This window comes from Fundulus heteroclitus, chromosome 4, assembly GCF_011125445.2.
Source record: "Fundulus heteroclitus isolate FHET01 chromosome 4, MU-UCD_Fhet_4.1, whole genome shotgun sequence".
Classification (NCBI taxonomy): Eukaryota; Metazoa; Chordata; class Actinopteri; order Cyprinodontiformes; family Fundulidae; genus Fundulus; species Fundulus heteroclitus.
The window spans coordinates 32,025,204-32,047,932 of NC_046364.1; the positions used below are offsets into that span (position 1 = coordinate 32,025,204).

The window sequence follows — 22,729 nt, forward strand, 5'->3', positions numbered from 1 at the left end:
TGAAGTCCTCAAATAGCATCCTAACATTGGTGTTGAAATGCTGTAGCTGAGTCAGAGCCATGTGAACAGCAAGACAGCATCTTCTGTAGAACAATTCTCCCTGCAGGCGAACTGCATGCGATCCAGGCCAGCAGGGATGGTGTCTTTGCAGTATTTAAAGAGGATCCTTTCAAAGCACTTCATGATGACATGGGTCGGAGCAACAGGATGGGAGTCATTGAGGCAGGTGATGATTGAGGATGATGGGGAATTTCAGGCAGGCAGGGACCATGGAGAGCTGCAGGACCGCTGCAAGTTGGTCAGCACAATTCTAGAGAATTTAGCATCTGACCTGAAACCATGTCTTGAGCTGCAGCCTTGTTGATACTGACCTTTAAGGAGGAGGTCACTTGGTGCAGCTGCAGGACGATGTGCTCATGCTACTCCTATGGCTGAGGAAGACTTGCTGCTGCTTGGAGAGTCAAAGCATCTGAAGAAGCTGTTTAAGGTGTTGGGAAGAGCTGGGTCATTGCTGAGCTGGCCGTCACTGTGCTTATAGTCTGTAATAGTCCTGATGCTTGTATCTGTGCTTTGCCTTCTGGATTCCTTTTTCCAACTCACTTCTATCCCTGCTGTAGGCTATTCTGTCTCCTGATCTTAATGCTCCTTCTGTGGCCATCAGCAGGGACCACACTGTGTTGTCTATTCATGGTTTCTGGTTAGGAAACACTCTGCTTGTCTTTGTGGGTAGGACAGTATCAGTGCAGAATTGAATGTAGGACAGCACAGATGATGTGTGTTATGTGATGTGTAACCCTCTTGATCAGCCCTTTCTTTAAACAACCCCCTGTCAGAATTTTGGAAGCAGTTCTGTAAAGCCGAGCATGCTTCTTCAGTCCAAACCTGAACAGTTTTGACGACGGATCTGGTTCTGCAGATCAGTAGTTCGTACACAGGGATGTGCTCTGATAATCCAAAGTGAGGAGCTACTGCAGCCTTATATGCTCCTGGGATGTTGCTGTAGACCTGACCTAATAAGCTATTGTCTCTGGAAACTGTATAAATTTGAGGAATTTGGGGATCACAGCTTTTAATTCAAGATGATTAAAGTCCCCAGCTATGATCACAGTTGCTTCTGGATTTATGTTCATTTGACTGCTGATAAAACAATAGAGCTCCTCCAGGACTAATTTAGCATTAGCTTTTGGCTGAATGTATGCTGCAATAATTTTCACAGAGCGGAACTCTCTAATCAGTTTGAATGGTCTGCCATTAACTGCCAGATATTCCAGCTCAGTGGAGCAGGAGATTCCGATTGCCTTTGGAGCTGTGTACCAAAGATTGTGGATGTCGATTATCAAGCCTCCTCCCCTACTCCTCTCTTCCACTTCAGTCCGGTCAGCTCTAAACATGCTAGCTCAATTGCAGCGTCTGGTATGTTTCCATTCAGCCACGTCTCCGTGGAGATCGCTATACAGCTGTCCATCTTACATGCTACAATTCACAGCTGGAACTTGTCCAGTTTGTTGCCGAGTGATCTTACGTTGGCCAGGAGGAGACTGGGCTTAGGTGGTTCATGCGGATTAGCCTTTGACCTGGTGCGGTGACTGCCCCACCATGTTTTCCACTTCTGCTCACACCGTCTAGGCCTCAGTGGTGGCATGAGTGCGGCTTTTGTTGTCCGTTACAGTTGAGGCGGAATAAAGTCCAGTTTCGGCATTCGGTACGGTCCATGAACTTTGGGGTTTGACCTTAGTTCAAGCATCTCTTGATCCAACACACCTGAATCAAATGACTGAAATACCTCCTCAGAATGCAGTCAAGTTCTCCAGAGTCCTGCTGATGACCTGATTATTTGACTCAGGTGTGTTGGAACAGGGTAACAAATAAAAGTTGCAGGACCCCGCCCCTTTAAAACAGGAATTGAGAACCACTGGATTAGACAAATTTTGAGCTTTTTAGCAACAAACACTCCTGGGGAGTTTGGTGTAGAAGAGTGAATGAATATCTGTCCACCGTTAGACACAGCAAATATTGACTGATGTTGTGGCCCTGTTCCATTTCTTCTTATGTTTTTTTTTTTTTTTTCAGTTAAAATTAGTCCACAAACTATTGGCATTATTCTTCCTGGTCATCCATGTTTATTAACTCTGAATTCACATTTGATCTTGAGAGGATTCGAAAAATATTTCCATCTGATATCTGAATGATCTTAATTCTGATTGTGTGTGGTGTGTTGAGCTTGCCGTCTGACTGGACACCACACATTGTACGAACAAACAGGTTTTAATAAAGATTTTTTAGCGTTACGTGTGGTGTCTCTCAGGCTTTGAAAATCGACTATTCTAAAATCCTGCTTTGTGAACCAGCCTTTAGTTTTAGGAATCTTTGAATACGGGCACAGGTTTCCAATGTCAGAAACCTGAAAATACGTCACTACATATTCTTTCAACAGGAAATTGTCAAAAACATACGGGCAAATCAGCTAAGTAATTATTTGCCAGACACAGAATCAACGTTCCTCCTTCCACGATCATCTCAGTTGCTCAATGTAAATCCTATTGAAAACCCTTTGAAGAGAATGGAGCATAAGAGCTGACTCTGGGAAAACTTCAAAGTTTGCAAGAGGAGGGGTCAAAGATCCTCTCTCTCCTTATGTGACAAACCAAACCTGTTTTATTTGAGGAGGCTTGTTGCTGCTCTTGTGAAAAAAGCAGCAGTGCAATGTATTGACAGCAGGGGTGCCAATAAGTGTGGCACTGTGGATTTTGTTAGAGCCAATTATCTATTAATGTTCTAAAAGCCTTTTCTATATTGATTAAAAGGTACTTAGCAGTTTTATTTTTCTGATCTTTCTTTCAGTTTGAGATTGCCCAGCTCTGATATAGATTAGGTATAGAATTTCCTTTTAAGGGTTTTTACACATATCTACCAGAATTGCTAAAAAGAGTGATAGTCATTATGAATATAAACAAGTAAAATTGTACAACTGGAACAGAGTTGAACCACTTTTCATTCTTCTAAAGACCTCTCCTCTTTTGGGTGAAAACTAAAACTGTGGTTAAACTGAGAGAGTGGAATAATCGCAGAGCTGTGGGTTAAAGGTTTTGCACTGCATTTTGAACACTAAATATTTAAGAAACTGTCTTGAGGTTTTGTTTGCTTCTGCAAAGAGAGAGGGACGCCAAGGAGAGTTTTGTGACTTCCAGCCAACCATCATGGGAGCCCTTTTTTTCTCATAATTATGTATATATCTGCAGTCATCTAACTCAGTTGTGTGGTAGTCATCAGTTATTTCTACTTGAACTGAAGTGGGACTTCACTTGTTAGGGAGTTCTTTCAAACTGCAGCGTTGTCAGTTTTTGACTGAGCTAGAGATACCGAGACCCTTCTGCTGCTGGTTATATAGCTGAACATTAGTCTTTCCTCTGTTAATGTTCCTACAAATTAATATCAGTGAGCTCTGTCTCTTACCGCATGAGTGTGTCCCAGGAGCAGATTTAGAATTTTCCACAATTTGGGACATAAATTACACACCTGAGGAGACGTCATAATTTCAAATCAGTTTAATCAGTTTAATAACTGAAAAACTGCAGCAAGCTGTTTATACCCTTGATTATAATTACCTACCCCTTGCTTATCAAAAACAAACCACCCCATGACCACACTGCCCTTTTTTGCACATCTCTATCTTCTAAGTGTACAAAATAAACACAAGGTGAAAACATTGTTCAAGACCCTTTTTAATAATTTCTTGGAAGTTGTGGTATCTCTCTCAAGAAGGTGGTTTACACTGAATGGCCACTTTATGAGGCCACTGGCAGTATGCCTTTTCAATTGCTTGATAACACAAATAGTGAATCAGTCAATCACATGGCAGCAGAACAGTGCAATTTGGCCTATAGACATGATGTAGACAACTTGCATCAGAATGTGGAAGAAATGGTATTTAAATGCCTTTGAATGTGGTATGCCAGACTGACTGTTGAGTATTTGAGAAACTACCGATCTGCTGGGTGTTTTTGCACAAAACCATCAATCAGGTTTACTTAAGATACTCTGAAATGGAACACATTCAGTGAATGACAGTTGTTTGGATAAAAATGCCTTGTTGATGTCAGAGGCCAGAAGAGAATGGCCAGAATTACTCAGGATGATAGAAAGGGAAAGCTAGCTCAGATAACCACTCCTTACAACCAAAGGATGCAGAATGCCATCTCTGAAAACACAAACCTTAAAGCAAATGGGCTACAACTGCAGATTACAACACCAGGTGCCCTTCCTGACAGCTAAGAGCATGGAACTGAGGGCACAACATGGATAGGCTCACATTAATTGTTTTTGATGCCTTGGAGAATGTATGCTGCAAAGAACCAAGGCTTTTCTGAAAAGATAATGCTGTCCAACCCAGTGCTTCCAAGTAGCCCCTAATAAAGTGGCTGATGAGTTTATACCCCAATTGAACAAAGATACTGATGCTAACTAGTCTCTAGCTTTTTGGTTATTTTTTTAATCCTAATGGAGGGTGACCAAAATTCTGTCAAAAGAAACAATTTAACAATTCGGCTCATTATTAGAATGTGTAGCATTTTACTGAGCAGCTGTCTCAGTGTTCTTGTGTCATGTAGAAATTTGCTCCATATCAGATAAAAGGCGAGCATAAGATTCTCACTGTTAAGAAAAGGCAACAACATGCACGCTGAGAGTCTTCTGTTTATCCAGCCAAGTGCCTACTACTTTATTCTTTACTGCGTGTTGCTTTGCTAATTCTGCTCATCCGAGAATAAGCCTGTGGAGGAATCCTTGTTCGCCACGCAGGTTATGCAGCAAGTGAGGCTCGGCAGCAGGCTTACACAGATCCCACAACACCAAAAACTGATCATTTTAAAACTCAGCAGCTACTGTCTCAATAGCTGAAATGCAATAAGCTTTCACTGCTGGCCTCAAAACAGAGCACTCAGCAGGGCGGAATCCAACCTGCAGCTAAAGACCTCATTGAGATGCAGGAGTCTGCACCTGGAGCTGCACCCAGTTTAACGCACAAATCCTACTGAGTTTGAGCTGCTAAAATTGTGACATGCTCAATGGATTAAGTGTCAGAACAGTTTAGTATAGCCTGAAAACAAAAACTGCAGTTCTTCAAAGTTTGCATGTCTGGGTATATGCATATATTTGTGTGCCATTAAATATAAAGTAGAAAAAAAAAAACATTTATGAAACTTCATCCGAACATATGAACTTTTTTAATAATAGCTTTAGTCAAAAATATTGTCTTACTATTTAATATATCACATATGCATCAGACTAACAACATACACCAGGTCAATGCAAGTCTTTCTGCACATCAAATGTATTAAGTAGATTTAAATAAGCTACCCAAACTGATAAAGTTCAGTGTGTGTTTTATATGCTTACATCCCATTATACCTCTATTGAATGGGATATACTACAATTTGTCACCTATGTATATATTTTGTCGTCTTTTCTACAATAGATTCTCATTTCTTATTTCACTTCAGGTTCTAGTGCCGGATTATGTGGAGACCCTGGGATCCCACCACATGGCACCCGACTGGGAGGGGAGGAATTTAAGACCAAGAGCCTTCTGCGTTTTAGCTGCGAGGCCGGGTACAATCTGATTGGCTCAGCTGAGAGGACCTGTCTTCACAACAGCAGCTGGAGTGGTACACAGCCCGTGTGTCAAGGTGGGAAGTGGGACATTGACAGGGGTGTTTTTCTGGGTCTGGGAACATTGGGGGCTGAGCCCACACCCTCAGAGGGTAATCTGGGGAATAACAGCTTTTTATTTAGGGTTTCTTGAGCATTGTGGCACTTTTTTTGGAGCCAAATACTGCAATAAGTACCGTATTTTTCTTACTATAAGGCATACATAAAATTCTTAAATTATAATCCAGTATGCCTTATATATGATTGCCGTGATTATATTGATTATGCTTACTGACCGATATTATGTGGTACAATGTACTCAAAAATCAGTTTAGGTAATGTGTAAGTACGACTTTGGCAAGCAACGAAGCTGCTCTGCTCAATGGATATTCAGAGCATTACGGTACACTGTGTCTCTACCTGATCAGTCACCCTGAGCAGTCTACAAGACTGCCTGACTGCAATGTAAAAATTAGAAGTGCATTCATGTAAAGGTCCCCACATACTTGGACGTAGTTCACTCCGTGGAGGTCCGCTAGCAACAATAAACCTAGTAAGTTAATTCAGTGTAAAAGTTACGTTTTTGGACTTATGTTAGAAACGGGGCAGTCTAGTCCAACTACTGTCCTCCCGACAGAGACAGCCAGAGAGCTGTGTATGTGGAGGGACGTAGTGTTTGGGAAGACTATTTAGTGCGCCTTATAATCCGGTGTGCGTTATATGTGGACAAAGACACAAACAGACACGTTAATTCACGGTGCGCCTTATAGTCTGAAAAATACGGTACATAATACATTTCCTCTTTCTTACATTTGATGTTTTCCTTCTCTCTTTTGCCTTTTTCATTTACTGTTTACCTGATTTAATTCAGGTTTGCTTCTTTGACTGCTTGAATCTGGACAAATTTGTTTGAAATAATTTTATGCCTGGCAGACTCTCTGCATCTATGTTGAAAATATTTAGTGGCTTATTGGCTAATTTATTTATGATGCAAGTAATTTTACTTTCTCTTTGTTTGCTAGTATCAGCTGGCTAGGCTAGCGCTAGCAGCCTGCTAAAAAAAGAAAAAAACGGCACAACAAGCTTTGATTCAAATTTACCAGTCTGAAAATATTGTGAACACGTATCTGGGATATGGCATTGAAAGTGAGGTTTGGTCGTCTCACGGCTGCTATCCAGAGTCCATTTGGCCTCTCTTTGTTAGTTCAGAGATCCGAGCTCCTTGGCTTTGATTCCATGTTAGTAAAGTATAAAATCTGAACCCATCGTTCTTTATCCCGAAGCCATCATGTGAATGAGTGATCCACTTAATGACACAGCACGTCTGCACAATGTGTTTTCTTTAAAAACAAAAGAACAGAAAATTTAAAAAACAGCGTTTAAGGCGGTTTCCTGATGCCCAGGTGTCCCACATAGCAGTACGTTTATCAGACAGCTGTCAACCAGTAAAACAGGGATGAGTGCTCGCTTCTGTACAACTCCCCTCTGATTGGTCACAGCGCTATGCCTGTGGTACATTCACCGAAGTCGGGGAATTACAAAACTCATTTCTTCTTTAATATCATTGGGCGTGAATGCCCCGGCCAGGCGACGCCACTGGACACTGACAGTCCTGTTATCCAATAATCTGGTTCTGTACCGATCAGAAAGCCAGAATGCTGCGCTGTAGCTCAACGTTTAAATAGTTTACACAATACCTGTATGTTTCTGTCACAGCACTGTCACTATTTTTTTTCCTACTGAAAATCAAAGAAGTGATTCTTCTGTGGGACAAATCAGATATTTATGTGCCTTTGTAAACAGTAATCTATTTATACAAACCTATTTTATTGTAAAAAAAAAAAAAAAAAAAAAAAAAAACCCTCTGCCTGATTTATACCAGGCCCTGTGATGTGACAACATAGCATATGGAGAACTGTCTGTCTTGGTGAAACATTTCGATAGCAACCTATTCCTGGCTCATTACCTTTGGGTCCCAACCCAGTTTCCTTAAAACATTACAACCGTAATGAAATATGCTATGAAATGAGTCTTTCCACATTTTGCAAAAACCTATAATGCATTTGTGGATATGGACTTTTCACCATGCAGTGTAAAAATATAAATCAGCTGAGGCCCCGAGGCTGATGAGCATAGGCTCTTTTTCAGCACATAAAGCAGCATCAGGCACATCTGACAGTAAGAAGCTGATCCTTTATCAAACAAACTGGCTGCACACTACACACTATACATTTTCTGTAATGTTGAGGAGGAACTTGCTCATTGTTCATTCCTCCAAGCTGTGACAAAGATAGAGTATGCATGAAATGAAGCCCTGTAGACATGAGTTATGAATGTGTTGAATCTGAGCTACTCCCCATTTTTTTCTTGGTTAAGGATCATATTCACACTGAAGGTACAAATCATTAATTGGAAAAGACTGAAAAGTTTATTTATTTCATTAATTACATAAAAATATGAAGATAGTATAGATTAGTTACACAGAGTATTTATACACACAGACGTATTTCAAGGTTTTAATTGAGTTAATGACTTAATTTTGATAAATATGACTTACAGCTAATTAAAAATTCAAATTTCTTACAAAATATAATGTGACTGATTTTTCACTTCAAAAATGTCTCCTTTGTGAATGGTAGGCCTATGTAATGTATATTATATGCAGTCAATACTTGGTCAGGGTTTCTTTTGCATGAATTACTGCATCCGTGCGGTGTGGCATGGAGGTAGTCAGGCTGTGGCAGAGCTGAGGGGGTTAAGGAGGCCCAGGCTATTTCAAATCTGACCTTCAGGTCATCTGCATTATTGCATCTTTTGTCTCTCATCTTCTTGACAATGCTCCATAGATTCAAAAATTGCTAACCAGCACTGTCTATTTATTTTTCTTCCTTTGTTATCATAGGCAATAACAATCTTGCCTACAATAAAAAAAAAAATAAAGAAAGATACTGTAAACAGAGAGTTCGGGTTATCATTTTTTTAATGTTCTCCAGAACCATGCACCCATTCAGTCGCTTTGACTTTGGAGTTGTATGCACAAACTGTTTGCTGAATATCTCGCAGACTATCTGGTTTAGTTCTGGTGGCTTTGCTAACATGTCAAGCACGGCACTACTAACCAGGTGTTGGTACTTTAGGCAGTGTGGTGTAGATCCCAAGTCTTGCTGGAAGATTAAAGTTTGGCTGCAGAGGGAGGATAAAGTGAGCTAAAATGTCCTGGTAGACGGCTGATGTGACATTGGAATTGATAAAATGCAATGGACCAATACCACCAGATATTGGCTGTTTCTCATTTTGATCACCAAAAAATGGTTTGCATGTGAAAACTTTATACCTGACTTCATGCCATCTGGCTTTTTCTTCCCTGCTTTCATTTTCTTCTTGGCTTAATCTTTGCTTTCTCTGTTTCCCAGGTAGCACACAATTAAGTTTTATGTTGTATAGGAGCGGCTTAAAATAAGTATTGCAACAGGTGTATTTTTTAAGTCCCACAGACATCTGTGTGTTGTGACTTTTGAAGCGCTCTCATCCAGCTGCGGTCCATGCCTTGTGAATTTCTCATAAACTCTAAAATGGGATTTGTTTTAAATGTCCCTCAAAGCTGCAATTGTCCCTGTTGCTTGTGCAGTTTTTTCTTCTTCTGCTATTTCACCCTCTGCTTAATTTTCTGTTGATATGCCTGGTTGCAGCACTCTGTGAAGACCCAGCATCTTTAGTAATGAGCTTCTGTGGCTTTGCTTTGTTTTGGAGAGTGTCATTGATGGTCTGATCAGCCGTTTTCCCCAGGATTGTGTTTGCCCTAAAATTGGAATAACATAATTTCTGCATGAAAAATCCCCTTTTTGCCCCTGTGAACTGTCTAATTTTCTAAAAACTGGATTTTTGGTTTACATCAGCTGTAATCTATAATAATTATTTCACAGCTCTAGGTGAATAACTATTAAAATACAGTTGATGAAATTAAATTGATTAAGTTTATATTATCTTTCTATTTGGATTTATTGTTAAAACATTAGAAGCAATAAAGGGAATGAGGGTGATGTGATTTGAATCCTCAGAAGGCAGTCTCTTTTTAGGAAATTTTACTTTACTTTTACTTTTATTTTGTTTTTGTTCAACTACGATAAGCAATGATTTGTTTTATTTTTCTCACAAGCTCAAAAAATAGTAAATGAAAGAGAAATTCATGAAGTTTGTCAAATTTGATAAAATACTGAGAAAAAAAGTTGTTTTTGTTTTGTTAGTACAATGTAAAAGCCTTTAAATCTATCTCTCTGAAAAAAATTAATGTTCATCACTTTTCATTCTTTATAGCAGCTGTTTCTAAAGAACCTGTGCTGATTGGAATTTACGAGAAATGAAAGAAGGTCAATGTAGCGCTATAGAATTCCTGAAAACAAAGAAAATGCTGCATCTAAATAAAACAAATAACCTTCAGTGTGTCCATGCTCTAATGTTGGACTCTGGAGCTATTTGGAATAGTGAGTCACAACATATCAGTATCAACTTGAGCATTTTTACAGTGATGTGTGAAATAATTCCCAGAATATTAAAAGTAAAGCTAAAAGCCTAGAGGCTTACTGATTTAAATGAGCAGAACCAGAATTTTCTGTGATAAAAACGTCAGTTTAGAACATTGCATCTTTTGTTTGCTGTGTTTGCTGTCGCATTGCCTGATTGTATCTTTCAGTAATGTTCACCTGTTGATTAATTGCGCTCCAAAAAAAAAAAAAAAAAACTCTTGTCAAACCTAAAATTAATGCTGCTTTAAAAAGCCAAGCTTTAATGGAGAAATGTAATGTAATTTTTCTTCATGTCAGAATTCAATATATTTGGGTTGTATCCCCTTATGGCAAGGAAAAAGCTATAAGGCACAAACTATAAAAGTCACTGTGATTTTTTTTTGTTTGTTTCTCTTTTTTTTGGGTGGGGGGGTGGGGGGTGTAGAAAATCTAAGCTCTCCATTAAAATGTTTACTCCTGCCAAAAACCTAACACAAGAACCTAGCCCCCCAGCATTTGCATTGAAAAACACATGCACAGACTTTGGAGATGTGTGTCTGTTTGCCTTTGCCGGTGCCTGTGTTTGTGTAAGGTTAATTATTTATGTCTGTCTACATTTGTTTTTCATTAGGCTAATAGTGGTTAAAAGTTGATTCACAAAGGGTGAGACTTCCATCAACCGGGACACAAGCAAACAAAAATCCATACACACAAATACACATCCACAGACAGCTGCTACGGCACACACCCTTACCCTCCTAGCTGAAAACAGCAAAAATTTACTCTTGGACCAAGCTTTAAAAGGGTCCTAACAAATGAATCCAATCAATAGGTGGCTGATTGTTAAGAGCTGTCGGCTGTCATGATCTTATTAGTGAAATGCTCTGTGGGTGGTTGCTAATTCCTCCCGGCTCAGTTAATGTGCTTTGCCAGCAAACTAAAGTTCAATGAATCAGTAGTTCCGACTTTTCCTGTCCGCTTTAAGTGCCCTTCCTGACAGTTTTGTAATGCAACCCATAGACCAGTTATGATCAAAAATTAAAAGGCCTTTGCCAGTGCCTTTAATATCCACAAGTTCTAAGTAATAAACCAAGTCCACAACCTAACAGCATGAGCAATGCTACTTTAGTCTCTTTATTTTTGTAAAAATGTCAAAGCTCACAAATCCTTTGGCAGACTGAGAGTCTGATTTTCTACCAGTGGACAGAACCAGGCAACACTTGGCCTTAGTGTTTTTTACCGCTTTGAGCAGCTGCCCTTTGGTGGATGATGTTGATTTATTCTGAGCTTCCAGTTAGTCTTAAGTGCACAAATGTAACCCCGCGCATCTGCCACTCAGTGTTGAGAATTAGGCCAACGACCTTTATTCATCAATCAGCCTCACTAGCTTAAAGGATGCATTTTAAGGTATTTCAAGCTGTCTGCAGCGATAATCTCATTATTGCTGCCCAGAGCTGATCTGCACTGATTGACAGGAAGATCCTTACAGCTCGCTTTGCAGTTATTTCCTCCGTTAATCAACGCTGATGGGTGCGTTTTTTCACTCAATCCTCAGCTGTATCCTGCGGTAACCCTGGCACCCCTGCCCATGGAAGGATTGTGTTCAGCGACGGCATCACCTTTGGCAGCTCGGTGACTTACGCGTGTTGGGAAGGGTTCAAAACGTCGGGCCTGACCACCAGGCACTGCACAACGAATGGGACGTGGACGGGTCAGCCCCCAGATTGCACTGGTAGGAATGCTTTTACACGATTGCAATCATTGCAATTTGTCTTTTGAACACTGTTAGTGTAGCAGGCTGGCTGTAATTTTGGGAAGAACTAGGTTACCTTGATAAGGATTTAAGGAAATGATCAACCTGTAATCCTTGTAAGAAAGGAACTGATTAAATCAACATGTCCAAAAAAAAAAATCCCTTCCACACAACTGCAGGCGAAACAATCTTTTCTGGTCGAAATTGTTTTCTGGCTTGAGGGTTTTTATTTTTCTCCTGTTCTCCTCTCCAGTGATCAGTTGCGGAGACCCTGGGCCTATAGCTGACGGCATCTATTTGGGAAGAGAGTTTACCTTCAACCACACAGTGGCCTATCACTGTAACCCTGGCCACTTGACGGAACCAGCTGGACGCAGCGTTCTGAGCTGCACCAAAGATGGAACCTGGAACCAAACCAAACCCAGCTGCAAAGGTATCAGAAAGCGACACAAGTGGCGGATTTACTATGTGGAGGCAGTTTACCATCTGGTGGTGGTTCAGAAATGGCATCTCTGGGAGTGTCCAGTTCTGTGTATGAGATACAACAACTGCAATGATCTGCGAGTGCAGGCATAATTGGCTCATTTCAACAATGAGTCAAAAGTATTTCAGGAGCAGCACAGATTAGTGCAGAGTCTCAAGCAGGCAGGCCTGTTGATTGCTACAATCCAGTCATTTATACTACATTTGTAAGACAGAAAAGTAGTGTCTCCCAGAGCACATGTGTGGCTTTAGGAGTTTAAAAGACCTCAAGACTTTTTCATCACAACACACAACAACATCACATATACAGTGCTATCAGGATTAAATAAATAACTAAAAGGAAATTCTCATAAATCAATTTCACCTTTATGATTGTCATTGAGATGGTGCTGCTGCTTTTAAGTGCTATTGTGGCTCTTCTGAGTGTGAACACCACTAGCTAGTTTTTGGAATGTAAAAGGTGAAACATTGATTTCTTCATTTTAACACATTTTCTCATATAACGTGACATATACCCTGTGCAATTCAGGTGAAAAATGAACAAATCTGTCAGAGGGAATACATTATTTTAAATAAAAAGCTGCATCACTTTTGTTGCATAAGAGAGCCTTTAAACCTATCCTTCGTTGAAGCACCTTTTGATTCGGTTTCTGCATTCAGTCTTTTTAAGTTCACACCTGCCCCCAAGTAGAGTGAATTTCATCAACCTGAAATAAAGTTTGGTTGTCCTGGTAGGATTTTACTGACATTTGCTCATTTTCATGCTTTACCTAAAGCCATAGTCTGCAGTGAAGCTACACAGAATCAAAATTATCTTTTTATACAAAGACATTAGTAAAGAGACGGGTGCTATATATTCTACAGCATTATCAATACACCCTGGCAGAGTGAAGATATCCATTATCTATACCCGCTTATCCTAGCAGTGTTGCAGGGCGTGTCCTGCATTATCCACAATAATGGACAAAGGAGTAGAGTAGGAAAACAAAATAATGTTTCTTTCAAAGAAAACATCTAGGCCATGCTAAAATCTCCCAAAACCTTACAGTAGTACTTTTAATGGTCTAATAACACCACTCGAAATGTTCTCTGTACTTGACACTTTTTTGAGAACTTTTACAAGTAGAGGAGCTTGATATAACTAAGTCAAGTTGTAGGATGCAGGTAGACTCCTACCAAAGAGGACTGAATGCTGAAATTGAATTAAAATGTGGTTTAACAAAGTAATAATTTTAGGGTGACTAGATATGTAAGCAGCCAGGTTGTTACAGCTTTTTGTATTATTTGTTACTACAGTAGTATTATGTTCTAATTTTTAACGAATTTAAACATTGTCATTTAAACGTTTTTATATTCATGGAAAATAATGCCTGAACCTTATTGAATTTATGAAGGGGGGATTTATATATTGTACCATAGAATGTTTGTTTTGTATAAAAACAACATTTCAAGGTAAAATCTTAAATTAACATCATACCAGATTAAATAAATAATGTTAAAAAGTTCAAATTTTACTTTTTTAATAATTTTTCATGTTAAACAAGTCTTGTCAGTAATGCTTATAAACATTTAGATAAACAAAATATTAATGTTTGCATAAAGTTGTAGTTAAACTTTAAGATCAACGTAGATCATGAACTGAAGAGATTACAATAAGACACAGGACAGCATCTTTTTTTTTTAAGGTTAAGCACCATAAAGAAGAACAAGGGAAGGTGACATAATTGTGTTATTGCAGCTCTTGCACAACAAGTCCGGGTTTAGCAAAGAGATATTGTATTTCAATGTCACCAAAATGAAAGATTGAGACTGAAGTGCAGATCTGAGCTGGAAATTCAGGTTGCAAGAATAGTATCCTTCACAACAAATGTGTGCGAGCTTGTAACACAAAAAAAAACTTCCATTCTTTAACACATGCAAAAAAATGAGTTAAAAAATAAAAAGCAGACAATGTTTGGTACAGTGAAACAGCCTAGTTTAGACTGCTATACGCAACAACAGTAACAAGGAAATGTTTCCTGAGATCCTCTCTGCCACCTCTTCCCATAAACAGAAAACCGCCTGCTGGCTTTCTCAGTAGCAGAGGCTTTGAACTGAGATGAAAAAATAAAACAGAGAAAACTGGGAGAGAGGATGCTGAAAAGGAACCAAGGAAGGAGTACGAGAGGTAGAACAGAAAAGAAAAAAGATAATGTCGGTGATGGAGACTGACAGGGAAATTGAAAAGCGGAAATTATAGGTGTTAGGGATGAATAAGAACTAGGGACTGGGATACCTTCAAGCTCAGCCCCATTTGTTTGTCCACTTTCTTTTCATCTTCTTTTCCCTTTAGTGCTCACCTTTCTCTCCGTCTTTACATTCTTTACATTCTTCTCATGTCACGACTTTTGTTTAGTCTTCCCGTTTCTATCCCCTTTGTGTAGACCCAGCTTTGATGCAAAATCATTTCTTTGTTTAAACCTCCAAACACATAAATAGAAGTCAGAGAATTCAAGGCTGTAGTTTGACAGATTTTGTAATCAGAGTAATAACAAGGGGTGACGAGTGTGAGGCGGAAGGTAAAAAGGCCTAACAGTGGTAAAGAAAGAGAGAGAATCAAAGGGATGAAGAGGTGAATTGAGAAAAAGTGGGATTAGAACAGAGGGAGGTGCTAAAACCCAACAATGACACACATTGAGCAAAGAAGAGATTAAGAGAATAAGTATCGGCGTGTCAAGAAGAAGAAATTAAAGCAAGTGAATGAAAATGGAGAAAGCAGGGATTGTGATGAGGCATCACAGCGGCAGAAGGGAGGAAGTAAAAGAGAAATGGGTGAGAAAGGAAAGAAGCGATGGGAAAACCGAGAGGCAAATCAATAGCTGCCCCCGAACCTGTAAACACACTGTGAGAAAAGGAATTAGGCTCATAAAATGTGTTGCCTGGCTGAATTGTGCCAAGTGAGAAATGCCTAAAAGAAAAATAAAGGCAAGGAGGAAATGGTCTAAAAAGGTGTGAGAGGGAGACCAGAAGTTCACGGGTAAGAAGTGAAAGAGAGCTGAAGGCGGAACTAAGAGAGATGAGGTAGGGACAAGTTTTCCAAGGTAAGAAGAGGAGGTGGAAAAGGTAGAAAGGAGTCAACAATACTAATTAGGTAATAAAAAGCTGAGCAACATGAGCTACTTCATTCCTCTCCCTCCTGGTTTTGATGTCATCAGTCTACACAGAGCATGACACAAAGAGGAAATAAAGGAGTTCAAAATCCTTCATTTCCAAACGCAACTGTCCTTTAGGCATTAGAGACTAGCAGAAACACGAGCCTTGAATATTAAAAAAGCTGAAGTCAATAAAAGTGTTTTCTTTTATTTTTAGAAAGCTAGAGTTTGTTCGATAATAACAAAGTTGTTTTTATGAAGGAGAAAACACTCATACAGTGATTAATTTGGATCCCCGTTAGCTTCTGGCCAGCCACCAGCTATTGTTGCTCGAGTCACAAAGCAATAAAATGATGAACTGCATGCTGAACAAAACTGGCAATGACTTGTGTGCAGGTGTATAGATTATTCTTTTGGATGGAGGTGGACCAGCCAAACACATTATAGGAATAGAAAATGAGCAACACTGAAAGATGAGACACTTTCTTTTTTTTGTCTGGGAAAATGACTTTGGGGACATGCAAGGCTACGTCTGGAGGCTCGTGACACTCAAAGCCAGTAGCTGGTTAAGACGATGCAAACAGATGCAGTCCTCTTGAAATCATTATGTAAACAAAACGTCCTTACCAGAAGCAGCCAAATAGCCATGACGTCACAGACTCAGAGAACATTTTATATTTATTTTCATATATTCAGTTTGAGTATTTCATTCTGAACCTTTGATGGGTTCATGCATCTACTTTTTTTCACTTTCTTTGTGGTTTACAGGGAACCACATCTGCATACAACAAGCTAATCAACTTACTAATTTTTGCTTTTAGTGCCACAAGCATTCTTAAAAAAAAAAGCCTTGTGTCTGCATCCGTGTGTGCGCCCTGTATCATCAGAGCAGTGTGAATGGAGCATGACACCATCTGTCTCCTAGTTAGACAGAAATTACACTGACTTTATGAGACGTTTGAAGCCTTGCAGATGGTTATCATTATCTCAGCGAGTTAGTTACATGCACACACAGAGATGTTTATCGTGTCATGAAGTTATCTGCACGCACATCAGTGCGTGTGAACTGCTCTGCAAACGTGTGCACGTCATCTTTAATAACTTCGTCATGCATAAACAGCAAGTTGCCAAATGATCAAATGATAACAGATTACCCCTTTAATGCACAATAATCTTCAGACAGCAGCAGACACTCTGATATCATCAGCGAACACTGGCAGCTTCAAAATTAAGCTTTAAAATAGTCATGGGTTTCTGTGAATCATCACCAGAAATAGCACTGACACTCTAAATGTGTATTAGAGGGAAGAAATAAGGGATATCATCTAAATCTTCATTCAAAACACATTTAAAAGAAAACCCAATTTTTGCTGAATAAAAGTAGGCAGATTACGGTTTTGTTGGCCTTATTGAACATCAATTGTTGGGTTTGAATTATGAAGCCTCGCGTCTTATATAAAAGTAGCAAAAGCTCACTTGGGTAAAGGGTCAATGACATGTCATTAAAGAAATATTTGGCATAGTACACATATATACATCCTTAAAATAAATAGTTGTCATGGTGACTTGCTAACCCTTAGTTGCAACAGTTATCTTGCTCTTCTTTCTCAATGAGTTTTAGAGAAGGCTATTTTTCCCCCCTTTCTCCTGGTCTCCTTAGCCTAGCATAGTGGCAAAATAAATGTGACTCCTTTTTCTAGCATTGTCTGCCACAGCTTCAGTTTTACATTCTTTTTATTTTTTTCTGACTGTGGTTATCGCAAGATTGCAGCCAGAATCTATTTGCTTGTCCCCATTACCCTACGTAAGAGGATCAACTCACATCTCTTTTATGTGAATGACGTGCTCTCTTGTCTTACCCATTTTGAAGAATGACTAAGGGAAACAGGCTTCTGTGTTCAATTACAGGTAGAGTGTACTGTGTATCCTCCTACTAACTGTTGCATCTTAACTGTGACTCATTTCTGCCGGGAGGACAGAGTAGTTACACTGCCCTGTTTCTTACATAACGGCAAAAATAAACTTCACTGTTATATTAAATTAATTTACCTGTCCAGTAGAAAGCCTGCAACCTCCGCATCAGTTCTCAGTCCGCACTCCCTTAGAATTATCTCTACTCCACCTGGTAACAATAGCTACACTGATATAGACATTTTTTTTTCCCCCAGTTATTACTTTTTCTTGACTTGGTTACTTTCTCTTCTCTCTCACTGGGCAAAGAGTCTTCATATAGAAGACAGATAGGAAACGCACAAGGCTGACAGTTTGACCCCTTTCGCCTTCTGAAATTAGAAATAGCAACGCAACATGGTGCCTCCCAGTGAGGGCACCGGCTTCTATGTATTTTTAAACTACTAAGCTGAGAATGGTTTCATTTTTGATGTGAGGTTCTTAGACTTTGCCAGAATATGTATTTATAAAAGTAATACTTGAATTTTAGCTGACTAAATAACAAATTAGTTATGCACTGTCCCTTTATGATTGTGTGTTTGCTTCAGCGATCCAGTGTGGCCATCCCCCCCAAGTGCTTAATGGAAAAGTTGAAGGGACTGATAATTCCTGGGGATCGAGTGTCAGCTACAGTTGTTTTCATGGTTATCAGATGTCCATACCTGCAGTGTTAACCTGTGAGGGAAATGGAACTTGGACAGGAGAGGTTCCACAGTGTCTGCGTGAGTTAAAATTATCCTTTAAATCCTGTAAACTACAGCACACTCCATTTGAGCTAAAGCAAATGATTTTATGTCAGTAATCCTAAAAACTCAAGACAGCAGAAGTGTTGACTGTCACTATTTTGTTCTTCAAGCTGTCCTGTGTGGGGATCCTGGTTCTCCTGGAGGAGGATTCAGAGAGGGGAACTTCTTCTCATACGGGTCAGTTTTTAAATCACTTGGTATTTCCACATATGAGACAAAAGGCTTTGTTATAGTAATTGCTGTGAGACCACCTCAGGGCATGTTTAATGGTACAGCAAATTTACCAGAAATTATCATCAGTTTAAACACAGGGGCCCTTGTTATGTTCATGTGTGATTTAATATTTAATTGTTCTAACAGGTCAGAGGTCAGGTTTTACTGCCATGCTCCCTACGTGCTGGTGGGCTCTGCCTCCAGACTCTGTCAAGCGGATGGGCTTTGGAGTGGACAACAACCAACATGTATAGGTAACCAAAAAATAAGAAAACACCGTTGTTGTTTTTTTTGTTGTTCTTTTACTCGTGTAATGTTTCAGAAATATGAGATTATGTTTTGCTTTTTCCCCCTGATAAATCCATACTTAAACATACCTGAAATCAATAGGTGCAGTAATTGGCAGGATGTTGCAGAAAAGACATGTTGAGGAGATAATTCAATTGTTTGATTTTGGTGTGCTGGAGCAGCACCCACCAGAATAACCTGCCACCGTCTTACACATTTGTATTTCACACAACTTGATGGGTTTACTTTATCGACATTGTTTAAGGTGTAAATAATATTTTATCATATCGGCCTGTTTACCAGCAACCTTATACAAGTTCTCAAGTAATATCTACAACAGTCTGCCAAAAAATTTTTGTTTTTGTCTGTTGTTTTCACACACAGTTGGTATGGTATTCCTTAAGTAGTTTTCAAAAAAAAAAAAAAAAAAAATTTCATCCTTCGAATGCATAATAGGAGCATAATGAAGCATGCAATGCCAAATGTTTACATGTCCACATTTGTGTGTGTAGACCCAGCCTTCAACAGTTGTCGTGATCCGGGAACTCCAGCCTACGGCGTTCCGATCATGGCCCAGGGATTTCAGGTGGGCTCTTGTTGGCAGTGATTTACAAACCTTTGGTTTTAACTAAGCTAAAAAAACATATTTTCAGCTTAGGGAGATGTAGCAGTTACCGTATATGTTCCTTACGGGTAGGTAAGCTGCTGATTTTAGGTGAGATAGATTGATCAAATTAGTAGATGTTTAAAGTTTTACATTTGAATTTTATTAGGCAGTAAATAAAGGAATGAAAGATAAATATGCAACGATTAACATCACATGCATTCTAAAAAAAACACTACATGACAATTAGATAGGATTTTGTTTAGATGACTAAACAAAATCTATACATGCACCTTCATTAGTATGTAATTAAGTGAATGTAACAAGTTAGCCCTTAGCCACACACATTTTGCAGTGTTGGACATTGTACCTCTGTTGTTGTCAGACCTGGTAGATATCATTTAAGTTAGTGCCGTCCATGCAATACCTGGTTTTGAAAAATAATACTCAAATTTAATTTGTGCTGAGGTTTTCCAAAAGGCTGTTGCTAGCTTCTTTATCATTCCAACTTGTTGTAATATGTGTTTAGGATAATTATTTTGTTACACCCGCCCAATAGTCATCTTTCTTCATTATTCCTTCTACTTCGTATGGTACTCAGCAGTTCTGTCAGCCACACCGCCCTACATCATGATGCTGCCATCCCCATGCTTGACAGTTTATATAGTAGCGTCCTTGAGTCTGAAAGCCTTAACTTGAATCATCCAAAGGTATATCTTGTAATTGTGTCAGAAAAGTTCAGCCTTTGTCTATTCTGGCTGTAAAACCTTTTACCAAGAGCCATATGGCTAGTCCATGTAGGCATGATGTTTGTGTATAATAGTTGTTATATAACTAACTCAAAAAACCCTCTTAAAAAAACATTTAAAATATTTTTTTCTTGGTCGCTAATTTAAGCAACATTATGCGACATGTATTTCACTTACTGCTGACTATAGCTTCTCTTTTGGGCAGGTCATGCATTTTTAAATATTAAAAAGCCAGCACAAATCAGTCAGTGGCAGTCACTCTGCTGGTGTTGGTGGTGGAGCAGCCGGGTTAACAGATGGCTGTCAGAGACTTTAACCAAGGCCCTGACGACAACTGGGATGAGGTGGGGATGGGGGGAAGGGGAGATTCTGACAACCTAAAAAGCAGAATTATAGGCTAGCAATATATTTTTAAGAAAGGGCATTAGGCACTGATTGGTTCTGAATTAGAACTGAAAGATCAGTAGGCAGATGTAACAACCCAGTTTAGGCTAAAGTGACTTTGACAGCATGGGGATTCCAAGAATAACACAAATGAAGGCAGCACCATACAAATAAAGCCTTCAGATATTACTTGACAAGTAGTACTGTGGCATGGGTTTAAGTACTAATAACTCCAAGAATTCAAGCAAGTTATTTAAACAAGTAATAAAGAGTCGTTGTCAGTCTCTTTGTGTTGGTGCATTTCTGGTCACCAGTTGCTATACTCTAAAGGAAAAGAGGAGAATGTTTTTGAAATCCGAGTTCAAGTTCAAGAATCTCGAGTATTGATTGATACTGCATGACTGAGTTCTTCATCTTAAGTCGACAAACAAAAAGAAAGCACGTCTTTAAGAAAGTTATGGCATTGAATTGGTATATTTGCAGAGTTGTGTGATATACCTATTCAGTGGAGATGAGTCAGAATACTGAAGGTTTTCTGCATCCTCAAGCATTATGTCTTCATTTTAAACCGTGTATCAAAAGCTTTTTCTCAGCACCTTCTCAACTTGTTTACCTGCTGAGTGTGTTTGGAATTGAAGGTTAGCTTCTGTTGAATGTGGCATGGTTTTTGAGGAGAACAAACTAACCTGAATAGCTTATTTTTTTATTTTATTTTTTTTTATTTTTTTTTGTGTTTTAACAATATGTAGGTGGGCAGTAAGATTTCTTTCAAGTGCCGTAAGAACTACCATATCCTCGGCTCGACAACAAGAACTTGCTTGGAAAACCTAACTTGGAGTGGAACTCAACCTGAATGCATAGGTAAGGATTAACTCTGGATATAATGATTACTTGTTCATAACATGCCGTTAAAAAAATGTCTTGGCTGTTAAATTGTTACATTTTTGAATTTCACACATGTTTCTGCTTCCCATCACTCAGCTCATTCCTGTCGACAGCCAGAAACCCCCGGTAACGTGGATGTTCGAGCTATGGACCTGCCAACTTTAGGATATACGCTGATATACACCTGTCAAGAAGGTTTTTATCTGTCTGGGGGATCAGAGCACAGAACCTGCAAAAGTGATGGAAGATGGACAGGGAAACCACCTCTCTGTAAAGGTATTTAGAATCTATCTTGTACATTTTCAGCTTTTAAAATGGTCTAGCCTGTTCTTAAAATCAGATAAAGTTAGAGCCAAGTGATACGGCTTTTCCAACAAGATGATGAAAAGGAGTGAACAAACTCAAAGCTTGTTTCAATCAAAACAGATGATTTGTGCTGATAATTAAATTTTGTCACCTTGATGTTACTAAAGTCCTTTTTTAAAAAAATGTATGTGATATGATTTGATTTGTGGTCATGACTATAGACACCAAAACAAGATAAGGTATCCCCAGGAAAACAAAAGGCAATATTCAAAAGCGTCTAAATAAATTAGAACACATCGACACACAAATTAACATGTGTAATATTGATTGTCATAGCTTACAGCATGAAAAGATAAAAAAAAATGTATTTCAGCGTGCTATGCAAGATCAATAAGAAAGGATTTTTAATACAGAGATGTTGGCCAAGTATGTCCTTGCACTGTTCAGAGTATCCAGTCAATATTTGACCAAGGTTCCTTTTGAATGAACAAATGCCTCAGCACAGCCTGACATGGAGGGAACTGTACATCCACGGAAGGGTCAAAGTATTGTATTAAAAAAAAATAAAAAATAAATAGAAAAGATGGGAGTTTTAATTTGGACCTAAAACAACTTGTATTCTGTGCTTCTCAACTATTTTATGGCCTTGATTAGAAAATGAAATATCAACTTTACTTTAAACCGAAAAGATAACTTTAGATAACTGCACTGGAGTCTGGTCTGCGGTTGATGCTCGGACTGAAGCTGCAGTCCAAACTTTAAATCTACTCCAAATGCGTGAATGAGTTTTGCTTCACAATCCTCTAGGTTGCAGTTCGCTGTGATGCTTGTGAACCCCCCCCCCCCCCCCTTCACACCCCAAAGTGTCTTCTCCATGATTGTGTAGGCCACAAAACAAAATGTGTATTATTTGTCGGTGGAATAAAATATAATAAACTGAATTTTAGGTTTGCATAACATAGAAGCCATAATAATCAAAATAAATAGAAATAAACATAGAAATGCAGCGGTCTGTATGTAATGTGTCACATATAACACGAGTCTCACCTTGTGAATTGAATTGCTGATAAAATTACCTTTAGTGATTTT

The 22,729-nt window shown here is 39.0% G+C and overlaps 1 protein-coding gene across 1 annotated transcript in view; it reads left to right on the top strand.

Moving 5' to 3' along the window:
* The window catches only part of LOC105919706 (CUB and sushi domain-containing protein 1), a 201,299-nt gene that overhangs the window by 158,440 nt on the left and 20,130 nt on the right, over positions 1–22,729 (top strand). Inside the window, exons 50-58 of the mRNA XM_036136395.1 lie at positions 5,499–5,684; positions 11,704–11,880; positions 12,155–12,334; positions 18,014–18,187; positions 18,322–18,388; positions 18,572–18,678; positions 19,225–19,298; positions 21,199–21,310; positions 21,431–21,610. Of these exons, the coding sequence (XP_035992288.1) occupies positions 5,499–5,684; positions 11,704–11,880; positions 12,155–12,334; positions 18,014–18,187; positions 18,322–18,388; positions 18,572–18,678; positions 19,225–19,298; positions 21,199–21,310; positions 21,431–21,610 (1,257 nt within the window). The remainder of the gene's footprint in view (positions 1–5,498; positions 5,685–11,703; positions 11,881–12,154; positions 12,335–18,013; positions 18,188–18,321; positions 18,389–18,571; positions 18,679–19,224; positions 19,299–21,198; positions 21,311–21,430; positions 21,611–22,729) is intronic.